The sequence below is a fragment of the Schistocerca cancellata genome, chromosome 1 (genome assembly GCF_023864275.1).
Source record: "Schistocerca cancellata isolate TAMUIC-IGC-003103 chromosome 1, iqSchCanc2.1, whole genome shotgun sequence".
Classification (NCBI taxonomy): Eukaryota; Metazoa; Arthropoda; class Insecta; order Orthoptera; family Acrididae; genus Schistocerca; species Schistocerca cancellata.
The window spans coordinates 573,364,587-573,379,710 of record NC_064626.1 but is presented as its reverse complement, the minus strand read 5'-3'; the positions used below and the strand labels follow the sequence as shown (position 1 = coordinate 573,379,710).

Here is a 15,124-nt window from a genome sequence, read left to right as displayed (position 1 = left end):
AAGAAAGTTGCTATTCTGAAAGAAGATGCTGCCTCCACAGTTATACTAAACAGTTGCTGATTATCTCCAACTGGCAGCTTGATATTTGCTTGATTACCCTGTTTTTATCAAACAGAATAGTTGATTCCATCTGTAAATTACTATTTGACATATAGTTCTACAAAGAACACCCTTACCAGCCGTGTAACTGACACTTTTTTAATCCTTTTATCTAGATCTTCGGATAATTTCTAGAAAGAGTGGCTAATTGATTTTTTCGTTTAAATTGTCAGGAATTCCCGTGCATAGCTCCACTCCGAGCACGCTGCAAAAAGCCAAGGTGTACATAAAGATAACTTTGTGTATCTCTTGTCTTGTGACTGTGTACATCATACTTCACCTGAAACTCGTTTTTATTGGTTGCAAGAACAACAATTAAGGAGTACATGTATTGGGGAGTGTGAAGAGTGCCAAGTGTCTTGAAAAGCATTCTGCACAGTTGATGGTTATCTGCTCTTCACAGTAATCTTGGTGTTCAATTCTGGTGAAAAACACTAGATTCATTTTAAGTACCCTGCCTCAGAGGATAATTCCTTATTAGGTAAACAGCCTCTGTTTAACAGGATTATCAGTTTCATAGAAATGCATTGACTTCTTTAAGATCTGCAATAAGGTACATAGAGTGCTGTCTTTTTCTGGTAAATTGTCAGGGACAAATGGTTTTTCATGACTGAAACTTTACCGTTCCTGGCCTGATGCCAAGAACTTCAACAGATTCCATAGGACAGCAATGGACACAAAAGACAAATTAAAGAACTGTTGATAATAATAGAAGCACTTAATTTACGAACATTGGTGTCGTAGAACAACAGCATTTATATAAATCTTATATTCTTGTACTGTGGAAATTTATTGCTGTATCAGTTAACACACACCTTATAGAGTCAACTTTATTTAATCCAATATTTGTTGCTGTGGAAAAAATTGTTCTATCATATCAAAAATTAAGATAACAGTTTTAAGGCACAGAAGTCTGGAAACTGATATACTGAATTAGACGCTTGTCAGCGAAAGAGTTCAAGAAAAATATAGAGGTTTACAGAATGGGACTCACCACAAACTCATTAATTTATTTCACACAAACTGTTCAGCTGTAGGTGACTTGACTTCTGCAGCTAAAAGTGCCATCTCACGTGTATGATGTAACTCTTTTCAAAACAATCACAAAATCAATATTTATTAAACAAAACTATTTTTCTGTGGACGGTGTAGCTTCTTGCCCTTATTTTACAACATTCAGCGAATACAACTTTTTCAGTTGATGAATGTGATTATCAAGGAGAGGGCTGTTTGCAACATGTTTATTCAGCTGAAGGAAAACGTATTCGTTATGTCCTCCAAATCTGAGGTAACTAATTTCTTAAAAGTGTTTTGAGACTAAAAATTGACGCTTGACAAATACTTTCTGGGCCATTTTTACCCAGATAAGCGTGATCATTAAATGTAATAGATAAGCTACGTCTTTTTTTCTGTTCGAGATATCGTTACTAGAAATTTTAGAACATGGTGAAATTTGCTAAATGTGGCACTCTAGTCCTTTTTTTCCCTTCTGTTTCCTAGCCAAATAAAAAGTGTAGGAGACTTGATGAGGTATGTAATTATAGTCGTTATTTATTACAGTGGCAGAGCAATTAGCAAAAGTAGATGTACCAATCTGAATGTGTACCAAAACTCTCTTGGAAGCAGCTTCAGACTGGTGGATTGACATTCTGTTCCTCCACGACTGATCACAGCATTGGAAAACACTTCTAGCAGGTCTTCAGTGAGTTTTTATGTCAGTACGAAAGTCCTTCGTGCCGCAAATATGCTTTGACAGCGTCGTACAGAACTAAAGATGAAGTTCCCTCAGGAGGTTCTTTTAGCGCAAACTGGCAATATTTTATTTGCTTTAAATGCAGCCATCACTAAGTGGCAAAAGTTATAAAATATAAATGGTTATTTTGCACAAAATCCGGACTTTATGGTTATAAATGGATTTCATTTCTTATAGAAGCATAACAAAACATTTCACACGTTTTATTGAGGAATCGTCAGAAAAGTAATGTTGGTGCCAAACTGATATTTTGTGTACTACTACTACTACTACTACTGTGGTAACAGTGGACTAAAGGACTCACAGTGCAACAAAAACAGGTATTCACTGAACTGTAATTTTGTTTCTTGTAAACAGAACTGTCACTACGTTTCACCTGGTCACAAGTAAAAACGATAATCATCGCATTAATATTAGGAACTTCGTAGAGATCAGGTTAACTGCACTACTACTTATGTAATAGCAATAAAAGCAAATTGGCTTTTTTTGTTAAAATCAATGCTTGATTTTAGCTGTAAATGAGAAAAACTTTAGCTGTTAACTCCATACCCCGTGCGTAACAGAAACTCAGCGTCCTGCCCCGAGTCACGTGACTTAGATGTTGGTTTCAATCGAGGCCCACGAGAAAGACAGGCCGTGGCGGGTACGTCACAGCAGGTGATCCTGCAGGTCTTGTCACAAGTTCGTTGCCAGACCCGTGTATCTCGTTGACCCCGGTTTCAGTGCAGTGACGTCACGCGCAGTCTGTGTTATCTATGGTCTATGGTGCCGAGTGTGAAGTACTAGTTTCGGACTATAGCGGCGTCTGCTAACATGGGATATTATAACTTGTTCTGTCGATCTCACTCCTATTACAGAAAATGATTTTGTGCTTTCATGTCTTCTTAATCTTTATTATGTTGTTAGCTCGGTTTTGTGATGCATCGAAAAGTTGCAGAAGGTCCTGCTATTTTTTCCTACTAGTGTTCTCCAACAACAGACAGGAAAGATCTGAAAGCAAAATGTTTCTACGTTTTGCAGAAAAAACCTACATTATGAACAAGTAAGATTGTAAATAGATAAACGACGTAAATAGATAAACGCGTTTTAATGAAAATTATTTCATTGGTGAAAAAGTCAGAATTATTGGATGAGAAAAATAATTTTCGTTGTTATTTGGCACTTACCGAGAAAACAGGATGAAGCAAAAAGCCGCTATTTACTGTGCTGTAAATATTTTCTGATGTATTTGCAAGTAAGTATTTTCTGGAGCAAATGTATATTTTCTGAAACAGCGATGACACTATTCCTATTCTTTCAGTTCTCAGGAGTGTGAACAATTTAGCACATAACCTTTGACAAGTATTTCCACTATGACTTCTGCTTTGCTCGCTAATAAATTCTACTCACATTGCACGTTCCTTCAGTTTGTTACTGCATTTTTATTGTTCCATAAATAGCGTAGTCCCTCATAACCTCATTTTCACTATTCAGATGCCAAACTTCAAGCAGACAGCTCTTTCAACATCGGTAATTGTGGCACTGACGTGTAAACGAAAATGACCGCTCCAAACAGACAAGACTCAGTACAGGAGTAAAACGCCAAAGGCACTGCAATAGAAACACTTGTCTGAAGTAGTCAGTTGCGACAAGAAAGTCAACCGTGGACCGAGGCTTAAAACCGACAATCAGCGGATCACAAGCGAACACTTGCGAATGCGACCTGCGCGCTCCCGAACACCACGTGCCAAGCGTTTACATCAGAGAGAACACTCATTCACTGTTGTGCTTTAGCTTGTGTTCGCTTCGCTGTAGAGGGGGCCTTAGGGGAAAACCTGTGTAGAGGTGACAGTGTGCCCTCTGGCAGAACGGCCAAAGCTGCGCCCCCCCCCCCCCCCCCCCTCCTTCCCACTGTAAAGCTGCCTGGCTACAGTTTCTTGTGCGCAGGTTTACCAAATTCCATAATTTTGTAACTAGGTATAATAAAAATCAAGTATTATTGAAAAAAATTACAAAATGAACTAAATTCATGAGACACAGCATACTATACATTAAATTGTATCATTGTTGTAAGTAAACTACATTTTGTACAAACTTCCTAAGGGAATTGAAAGTGAAACAAAATCTAGATATTAATATTTATGGCATCTACAATACTTTGGTCTTCGATTCTTTAGCATGTTTTAGGTTCATTGGTGCTAGAGTAACTTCAAAATTCCTAATATGTGAATAAGCCGTACTGCCAGTGGTCACACTTTGTAAGCCAATCAACTGAAAGCGGACGTCGCGCAGGGGCCCCCTCACACGTTCGATATTTATTGCGCAGTACTGAGTTTTGTAATTCTGACGGAAATACAGAAGCGTCCGATCTTACCCGTCGGCTTTGACCCATGACGTCACAAATACCGCGGAAACGACTATAAACAATTCCAATATGGCGGATATAAAAACATCGCATACGTATTGTAAACACTGAAATACACAAGTTTCACAAAAAGCCTAATGACTGTAACGGGACAAGCGTGGGAAATTAGGGGTTTTTGGGTGCGGAGAAACTAAATATACAGAAATGTAGCCACCGACCGCCATTCAAAACCACGCAAAACAACGAAATAAATCAACATCACAAAACTGACCAAATACCAAAAAACACATTCCTATCCATAATCGGACACTTCCCTTAACCTATATAGCTCAACAGAACCTACCGATCACATCCCCCAATAGAAAACTAAGAAACGAAAGCTTCCCTTACACCTACATACATCGGCACTTATGCAGTTTAGCAGGTACGGAAAAAATTTTTCATTTTTTTTTTCAAAATTTGATCATCATGTGTCGTTATGCGGGGGGGGGGGGGGAGTCTGCAGTGCCCCCCCATCGCCCCACAGGCTTCATTAGTGTCAAATCAATATTTTCGAATCATAGGCGGCCGCTGCCGCGGCCGCATTCCAAAAAAAAACTCCCAACCTAACCTCAAGTGGGCTACGCTACAGATCAATATGTTCATCAAATTGCTTCATATTACGTATACATGTTCATTAGTGTCAAATCAATATTTTCGAATCATAGGCGGCCGCTGCCGCGGCCGCATTTCAAAAAAAAAACTCCCAACCTAACCTCAAGTGGGCTACGCTACAGATCAATATGTTCATCAAATTGCTTCATATTACGTATACATGTTCATTAGTGTCAAATCAATATTTTCGAATCATAGGCGGCCGCTGCCGCGGCCGCATTCCAAAAAAAAACTCCCAACCTAACCTCGTATTCAGGGCTACGCTACAGATCAATGTGTAGGTCCCTTACGTCACGGGTCAAAGCCGACGCGTGAGATCGGATGTTTCCAACCTATACCCAATACACAAAACATACATAAATAACCAAAAAAAAAACTCACTAATAGAAATTCCGCTTCAAATCCAACACCTGAGCAACAGAAAACTGACCCCACCACACGAAACAAACGAAAACCATGAACACACCACCAGAGAGCACGACAAACAAAAACAAGACATCTACAAACACGCCACAATCGCAAATCAAACTCCGCGCCGTAATGACGTCACACACCACAACACGCTTACGTCACGGGTCAAAGCCGACGGGTAAGATCGGACGCTTCTGTTGACCCATTCTGACCGCCTGAGAGCGGTATTGACGTTTTACGAAATATATTGGAGACTGCAGAGCTTTAAAAATACTGAAGCTCGCTTAATATATTGTACCGTGCAAGTGTGATATAATACAAGGCCCTTCTACCGAGACTACGTGATTTGGGGACATACAAACAACTGGGACAGCGACCTCAAATATGAATATATCATGAAAGACAGCTGAATCATCTGTTGAAGTACGTTGAGGGGTGTAGTTTGATTACATTCTTAATACTTATTGAGTAATTAGCTGTAGAAGCACCAAACAAAAATGTTTAAATGCAACTGTTTATCTGTTGGTTTCAGTCTTGAACAGATCTACCAACTGATTAACTGCGATAATTTCTTACTCTACTAGGGTATATATAAGAAGATAGCTTCCAGCACTAGTATATGAACAGTATCCTTTCTGTGTACACAAGGTGTAACGAAGTTCTCCAATTCGTTGAAAGATTACTCGTTCAGCCATAAAAAAAAAAAAAAAAAAATGCTGCAGCGGGCTGGCTCTGCTGCAAGTTCTCTTTTGTTAATATCGACTTTTGTAGAAAGCATTCCAAGCCATTTTTTCATTCATCGCGCCTTCCTCTAGCTTTTCTTTTTGCAGCACGTAGCAATTGCAATAGCAGTAGTGAACGCCGACACGTTCACTTCGAAGGCGGAGTTTTAAATGGCGCGTCCCGCTCGTTAAATATTGCGCAATAATATTGTGCCGTTCTTGGTCTCTCATTTTCGCGCAAAATACTTGCACAATATTATTGCGCAGTAAATAGTGAGCGTGGGACGATCTCGTGAACAGTTCGTGCGCGGCAAACCATTCCATCTTCACACGTGGCAACCGCGCTCAATCGATACGAGACTTCTCTCAACACCACCTGTTCCAGGTGGTGTCGCGTAACTCCGCGACGGGCGTTCGCTCATAATCGCCGGTTACTCAGTGCGAGCGAGATCGCCATGAATGCGACAAGTGCAGCGGCTGCCTTCTTAGTGATTTATGACATCGGAAACAATAGGAAATTCGACAAATGAATGCAATAAATTGCAAACCAATACAGTCACAAAGATGATCTTGTGTAATTTAAAACGATCCTGTCAAGAGTTTCACATGATTTCGAAGAAAAATAACTTTCTTTTCAAAGTGTGTTCCAAAGTACATTAGAACAACACAGGTACTGAAGTTTAGTATTTCATGCCTAATAACTGGTTTAAATAGTGCAAATGGCTCTGAGCCCTATGGGACTTAACATCTGAGGTCATCAGTCCCCTAGAACTTAGAACTACTTAAACCTAACTAACCTAAGGACATCACACACATCCATACCCGAGGCAGGATTCGAACCTGCGACCGTAGCGGTCGCGCGGTCCCAGACTGAAGCGCCTAGAACCGCTCGGTCACAACAGTCGGCCCTAATAACTGGGGCCTGCCGGAGTGGCCGAGCGGTTCTAGGGGTTACAGTCTGGAACCGCGCGACCTCTACGGTCTTAGGTTCGAATCCTTTTCTTAGTAACTGGGCTTCGACTTTAATCATACGCCTCTTCCAGTAAGGGGCTCAAAGTAGCTGTGCGAATATGGATTGTAGACGAAAGTGGTGACATGTGGACGCTTGGGTCAGGCCGGGGAGGGTGCTGCAGTGGCCGAACGTTCGCGTTAAACGGAAGGTCCGGTTTATAGTCCCGGCACAGATTTTGTCATCAGTGCATAGTGCCGCCAAAGTTTAGACGTATTCACAAATGCGAATGATTCTCATATTTCATGCGGCTGTCGATCGCTGCGGTGCCTGTTCCTTCAGAAATGCGTGCATGTGTTGAAGGACATTGCAAAGTACGAAGGTGAGTCAAATGAAAACCTTAAATTTGTAGTAACAAATCGAAATTTCACGTCCTTATCCTGCAAGTTGGTAAGCGTTCTACAAACAGCGTGCAGAATGGCCTGTAGATGGCAGCATAGTGCAGATGCACACATACCATCGCAGTATGAGTATAAAGATGGCCGCCACACTTGCGACTTGCACCAGGGAAGAACAGCGTTCTGTTATTCGGTTTTTGCGTAGTGGAGGTGTGAAACCATTGAAATTCATCGACGAATGAAGGTTCAGTACGGTGATGCATGTTTGTCAGAGCATCAAGTCTAGGGAATGCGTAGGAAGTTCGCATTAATATTAGGAACTTCGGAGAAATGACGTTAACTGCACTACTACTTATGTGATAGCAATAAAGCAAATTGTTTTTTGTTAAAAATCAGTGCGTATTCAGTGGAAGATGCTCCTCGTCCAGGTCAGGCACAACGAGTTGTGACTCCACAGAACGTTGCAACAGTTGAAGCCATAGCGAAGGAAAACCGCGGAGTGACACTGAATGACACTGCAACATGTTTACAGATTAGTCATGGGTCAGCACACCACGCTGTGCATGATGTGCTTCAGTTTCACAAAGTGTCTGCAAGATGGGTGCAATGGCAGCTAACTCCTGAAATGAGAGAACGACGTGTTGATGCTTGTGAAGAACTTCTTCGGCGCTTTGAAAAAAATGGTTCAAATGGCTCTGAACACTATGGGACTTAACTGCTGTGGTCATCAGTGGCCTAGAACTTAGAACTACTTAAACCTAACTAACCTAAGGACATCACACACATCCATGCCCGAGGCAGGATTCGAACCTGCGACCATAGCGGTCGCGCGGTTCCAAACTGTAGCGCCTAGAACCGCTCGGCCACTCCGGCCGGCCAGGCGCTTTGAACGAGAAGGTGACGGCTTCCTTGCAAGAATCGTTACTGGGGAAAAATCCTGGGTTCTCTTCCACCAACCAGAAACGAAGAGAGCGAGCAAGGAATGGCGCCATTCTACATCACCAAAACCAAAGAAGTTTTGAACAGAACCATCAGCAGGGAAGGTGATGATGAAAAAGACGTCATTTTGGAGCATTACATGCCTAGAGGGGCCACTGTCACCAGTGCATCATACACAGATCTCCTAAAAAACCATATGCGGCCTGCAATCAAATCAAAGCGACGTGCATTGCTGTCAGCAGGTGTCCTTTTGCAACATGACAATGCAAGGCCCCACACAACCCGTTCAACAGTTGCAACAATCACAGACCTACATTTTGAGTGTCTTCCTCATCCACCATACTCACCAGACCTTTACGCAAGTGATTTCCATGTTTGGACCACTAAAAGACGCAATGGGAGGAAAGAGGTTTCGTTCTGATGAAGAGGTACGCCACGCGGTGCATGAGTGGCTGCGCGGACCACCAAAAGAATTCTTTTCTAAAGGAATTTATGCACTTTGTAAGCGCTGGAGTACTTGCATTAAGCGTGGGGATGATGGTGTTGAAAAGTGATAAAACTTTGTACCACTTCTGCACAATAAATAATATTTTAAAAAATATTTAAGGTTTTCATATGACACCCTCCTAAATCAAAGCAACAAAGACACTGCAGTTTAGCAAATAAATGTCATACACTGAAATATTTCAATCTTTTTATGAAAAATCTAGCATTACTTATATTCTGCATGTATGAGATAGACGATGAAAACGTGCAAGGATTTGATGCAAACACTGGACGTTAAAGTTCGATCAGACAGAGCTCACGGAGACGGGGGCAGCACGCGGAAAATAGTCCAGTCGTTGTTGTAATGCGAAAACGGAGCGATATATCTGACGTCCAGAAGGGCATGATCATTGGCTTTCAGGTCAAGGGTGGGATTATATTCGAAACGGCTAAGTTTGTAAACTGTTTTACGTGGTGTCATTGTTAAACTATACCGTGCAACAAGGCGCTGTCCAAAACCGGTGCCGAGGCAACTGTGGTGCACCGTGGACCATAGATGACAGGGATGGACGACGGCTGCGGAGACGTGTAGGGGCGAACAGACGTGCAACCGTTGAGCAACTGACCATCCAGGTGAACAAAGAGCGAACGTTGCTGCGTGTTGGCCTCCGCAGCCGGCACGTGGTTCATGCACCCGTGCCGACTGCTGTTCATCGGCAACGGATTCTACAATTTGCAACTGGACGCCCACTGAGAGGCGGCAGGTGGACTTTTCAGATGAATCGAGGTTTATGCACCGTTGCACAGATGGCCGTTGGCGTGTACGGCGTGAAACGTCTGAAAGCAAATGTCCTGTAACCAGAACGAAGTGTTACGGTTCTGGAAGGCACAGTGGATCAACACAAGTATGCATACAACCCTACGTGCAGTTTGTTTTTCCTTGGCACGATGACACCTACCAGCGGGACAATGCAACGTGACAATTCGCAGTGTACGTGTGTAGTCCGAAGAGTACCAGGATGAGTTTACTGTACCCCCCTGGCTACTAAACTCCCTGGATTTAAACTCAATCGAGAATCTGTGGCACCACCCTCGATCGGGGTGTTCGCGCAATGGTTCCTCAACCGAGAAACCTAGCGCAGCCGGCCACAGCACTGGAGTCGGCATGGTTCCACATCCCAGTTTATACCTTCCAGGACCTCAGTACCCTTCATCCTGCACGTCTCGCCCTGCGAATGGTGGTTATTCAGGCTCTTGACAGGTGGTTATCACGCTTGTACCAAAAATCTGAAAAGTTCATGATCGATTAACTCCAAATTTTTACACGATACTCTAGTGATCATTCGGATGTACATCGGCTATGTAATAAAATATATAATAAAATATATAATATATAAATTATATAAATGTGTAAAATGTCGACTGGCAATGGCAAGGAAAGCGTTTCTGAAGAAGAGAAATTTGTTAACATCGAGTATAGATTTGTCAGAAGTCGCTTCTGAAAGTATTTGTATGGAGTGTAGCCATGTATGGAAGTGAAACATGGACGATAAATAGTTTGGACAAGAAGAGAATAGAAGCTCTCGAAATGTGGTGCTACATAAGAATGCTGAAGATTAGATGGGTAGATCACAAAACTAATGAGGAGGTATTGAATAGGATTGGGGAGAAGAGGAGTTTGTGGCACAACTTGACAAGAAGAAGGGACCGGTTGGTAGGACATGTTCTGAGGCATCAAGGGATCACAAATTTAGCATTCGAGGGCAGTGTGGAGGGTAAAAATCGTAGAGGGAGACCAAGAAATGAATACACTAAGCAGATTCAGATGGATGTAGGTAGCAGTAAGTACTGGGAGATGAAGAAACTTGCACAGGATAGGGTAGCATGGAGAGCTGCATCAAACCAGTCTCAGGACTGAAGACCACAATAACAACAAATATATAAATATTTATGGACAAACGTAGGCTACAAATTTTATTATAGACAATGTATAATAGTGAAACGCTGTTAGCAAAAATCTCAAGAAGTTCTGGACCGACCTACTTCAAATTTTAAACGATAGTTTACTAAACATTCAGATTACAGAATCTGAATTGCAATAACAATAATCAAAGGTCAAGGTCAGAGAGAGGGAGGAGGTGGACGGAACAGTGGGAGGAAATGGATATCGAGAACAGAAACGAGTAGATGGACAGAGAAGAGAGAGGGGGCAGGAGAATATGGAGAGAGGAGGAGGTGGACACCGGGGGGGGGGGGGGGAATGAGGAAGAGGATGTGGATAAGGTGACGGGGAGAAGGAGATGGACAGAGACAGGGGAAAGAAAGAGATTAGGCCGTATGTCCAATTCCCATACACACTAGAAATGAGTGCTTTCTTTCTTTTCCATTTAACGAGACTGAGCCACGGCAACGATTGGCGGGATACAGCCAGTTGCTTTATACAGTTCATGATATAACGAGGTTCAGAAAATCACAAATATATGCTGTAGCGTATAAACCCGCTTAGTATCAAGTCTACAGTTGTCTATTTTGTTTATTGTGGTTTTCAGTCTGAATATTGGTTTGATGCAGCTCTCCACCGAGAGTATCCTGTGCAGGCCTGTTCATCTCTGCATAACCATTGCAACCGACATATATTTTAACCTGCTTATTATAGTCAATTCTTGGTGTCCTATAATTTTTACGCCTCCACACTTCACGCCAATTACCACACTGACCATTCTTTGATGTCTCGTGATGTCTCCTATCAACTAATCCATTCTTTTAGTCATATTGTGCCATAAATTTATTTTCTCCTCAATTTCATTCAGTCATCTTCAGTAATTATTAAACCTTTTATCTGGGCATTATTCTGTTTCACCCCATTCAAAAAGTTCTGTTCTCCTTATGTCTGGACTGTTCATCGTCCCCGTTTAACTTCTGTACAAGGGTACACTCCAGACAAACACCTGCAGAAAAGAATTTCTAACTCGTAAATTTGAAGCCCGTGCTAGCAAATTCCTCTTTCAGATATGCTCTTCCCGATCGCAAAACAGATCTGCTACTTTTAGTGTCTCCCTTTCTAATCAGATTCCCTCAGAATTACTTGATTTGATTCCACAGCGTTGCATTACCCTTGTTGTTTTAACTGATAATCTTATAACCTTTTCTAAAGAAATTGTCAGTTTCGGTCAACTAACCTGCTTAATCATTTACCGTCTCTGGCAGAATTGCAGTGTCATCGGCAAACCTCAGTGTGTCCTCCTTATCCCTAAACTTCGATCCCTTTCCTAATTTATCTCTGATTTCCCCTACTACTATACTAGTTCTGTGTACAGATAGAGTAACTTCGCGAACAAGCTAGAACCCTGCCTGACTTTCATAGCCAGAGATTCTTACGTATGTCTGCAGTTCGGTTTCTGTACAGGTTGTAGGTAGCATTTCATCCCTGCTACCTTACAGAATTTCGAAGAGTGTATTCCAGTCAACATTGTCACAAAAGCGAAGACATACAAAAATGAAAAATTATCGCGTTGTGTTTGTAAAGTGAATTTCCAAAGGGAAAATGTATCACAAAACGTGCAAACAGTTTTCATACAGTTATTGCTAATGAACGCGTTCCTTCATTAGCTGTGTTTGCGACAAGGAAACAAATACAAGAAGTTATTTCTTTAATTGTTATCACTCTCCATATTTTTTATCATTTTGCTTAGAACATTTTGACATTAAAGTACACAGTAACAGAATAAAGTGATTACTAGTTTTGTAGATACCTTGGGTTTCACGCAGTCGAAACAAGTTAAGAAAAAAGTTGGCCTACATTCATATTAGTGTAATGTATGTTTTTTTAATACAAATGCTTAGTCATTCCACATGTTTCCCCTATTGTAACAGACATATTCAAAATCTGTGTAGATCAGATTCAAGTTGTGTAGATTTTTTGGTTTTGTGAGTGTTATGCAGTGGTCACGAACTGTATCTTCAGCATACTTGTAAACCTACAGATGCAGCACTGATCAGGTAGATTTTTGTCTCGACATGTGGACACTGAGCTAAGCCGTTTTGTTATCAGTAAGGTAATTAACTAAATGACAAGATATAGTCCGTGCTTTAAGACAGAGTTGCCATGACAAGAACTGGGGGCAAGCCCTAGGAAGATGCAGATGGAATTATTCACTTACCGTAAATCAATGCACATTAATTTTAAATATTGTTATATATTTTTTGCATGAAAAGTTGTGGAGATTTGCCTTTTTACATCACTTCTTCGTGGAGTAATTTTCTTTGAAGCCTGTTGCACAATTATTTTAGTTTTACTAGGTATCATTTACTGGCATCCTTTTGTATCATATCACTCTGAAATGCCTTTGTTTCACATAATCGTGTAATACGTGTTTGAAAAATCTTACATTCCTTTAAAACAGAGTTGTTTGCGTATTTCTTCAAACGATGATAGTAGCGGTATAAAGAATAAGAGGGAGGGCGACATGTATGTGGGAAATTTATTTGTTCTTTTTTGTTACAGAGCTACAACGATGGAGATGTCTCGACTTCGTATGATCTGCTAGCAAGAGAGAGCTGGGGCGCATCAGATGGATCAGATACAGAAACAAGTAGACCACTAAATGACCTACCGGTTGCCAAAAGTAGTGTAAGAGAAAGTGTTTCTAAGAAGGGTAAAATGAAGAAAGTGTACAAGTGTCTTTCTTGCACTGAAATATTCAACTGTCCTAAGGAGAGGAGAGTTCATCGTAGGAGGTTCCACACGGATGCAACAGAAGTACGTAAGGATAAACAATTTGGTGACGTGTACAGTGCTCCTACTGTGAAGGAAGAACTTGTAGAAACTGTGAAAGTAGAAAATAAAAATGTAGACCTATGCGTTCCTTCCGCTGAGAGCTTGTCTGCTGCAAGGACGCCTGACAGTAATGGTCCAAGTAGTTCATCAGCGGTGAAGATTAAGACTGAGAAAACTGATACTCCTGTATTGGATGTGGACCCTGATCAGAAAAAAATAAAAACAAGTGATAGTTTAGTCGCCAAACTCAAACCAGAGCCTGCAGTAGGTGAGACGCAGACAGGAAATGGTCCGGAAGACACAGTTAAACAAGAATTTAAATGCATTTCAGTGAACTGTGCTTTGGTTTTTACATCACAAGATGATTTGAAAGAACATGTGCACACAGCACACAAACTCAGAAAGAAACGGGGTTGTCATATCTGTCCAACTTGTCAGGAAGCTTTCAGCACCGACGTTTTGTACCGTGCACATTTAAAAATACATCCTCTGGAGTGCAAATATTGTGGAAAGTTCTTTACGAGACATCAGAACCTTAACCTCCATACAAACAGGCATCTAGGAATCAAACCATTTAAGTGCGGTGTTTGTGACAAATCATTTATAACCAAACAAAAACTGACTGAACATACTAATGTTCACACTGGAGAAGCTCCTATTAGATGCGATTTGTGTTGTGAGACGTTTCGCCGGTACAGCAATCTCATACAACATAAAAACAGGTTTGTAGTAATCAAAATTACTTAAATTCTTGCAAACAGTGAAAAGCCACTGATTTAAGTCATGTACTAAAGTTTTACAGCAACAGGTAGGTGATTCATTAAAGTACATAGTAATAAAAAAGACACATATAGTAACATGTTATTCTTCAAATGTGATGAGCCAAAATATGCTTGTACAGTGCAATTAGTGATTAGTTTACTTTCTTAATCAGAACTTTTCCCTGCCAAAAGAGAGAATGTAATGAAAATATTAACATGAATAACAGAATTAATACTATAGTAACGTAGAACACCAATAACTATACGCTAGTTAGTGAAATAGTTTGAACAGCAGCAAGCAGTCAAGGTGCACTGTACAGTGAGGTGACTTAAGTCGTGGGATAGCGATATGCACATGCACAGTTGGTATAAAGGGCAGTGCATTGGACGTGCTGTCATTTGTACTTAGGTGACGCATGTGAAAAGGTTTCGCACTTGATTATGGCCTCACGATGGGAATTAACAGACTTTGAACGCAGAATGATAGTTGGAGCTAGACGCATGGGACACCCCATCTCGGAAATCGTTTAGGGAATTAAATATTCCGAGATTCACAGTGTCATAAGTTTACCGAGAATACCAAATGTCAGGCATTACCTCTCACCACGAACAATGCAGTGGCTGACGGCCTTCACTTAATGATCGAAAGTAGCGGCGTTTGCGTAGAGTTGCCAGTGCTAGCAGATAAGCAACACTGAGTAAAATATTGCAAATGCCGCAGAGTTGTCAGTGTTAGCAGACAAGCAACAATGCGTTAAATGGTTGCAGAGATCAATGTGAGACGTACGATGATTGTATCCATTAGGACGACATCGCTTGCAGCGCCTCTTC

At 41.2% G+C, this 15,124-nt stretch overlaps 1 protein-coding gene across 1 annotated transcript in view; it reads left to right on the top strand.

The window, feature by feature from the left end:
- The window catches only part of LOC126191519 (uncharacterized), a 191,800-nt gene that overhangs the window by 108,557 nt on the left and 68,119 nt on the right, over nt 1-15,124 (top strand). The window contains exon 2 of the mRNA XM_049932454.1: nt 13,260-14,254. Within this exon, the coding sequence (XP_049788411.1) occupies nt 13,260-14,254 (995 nt within the window). The remainder of the gene's footprint in view (nt 1-13,259; nt 14,255-15,124) is intronic.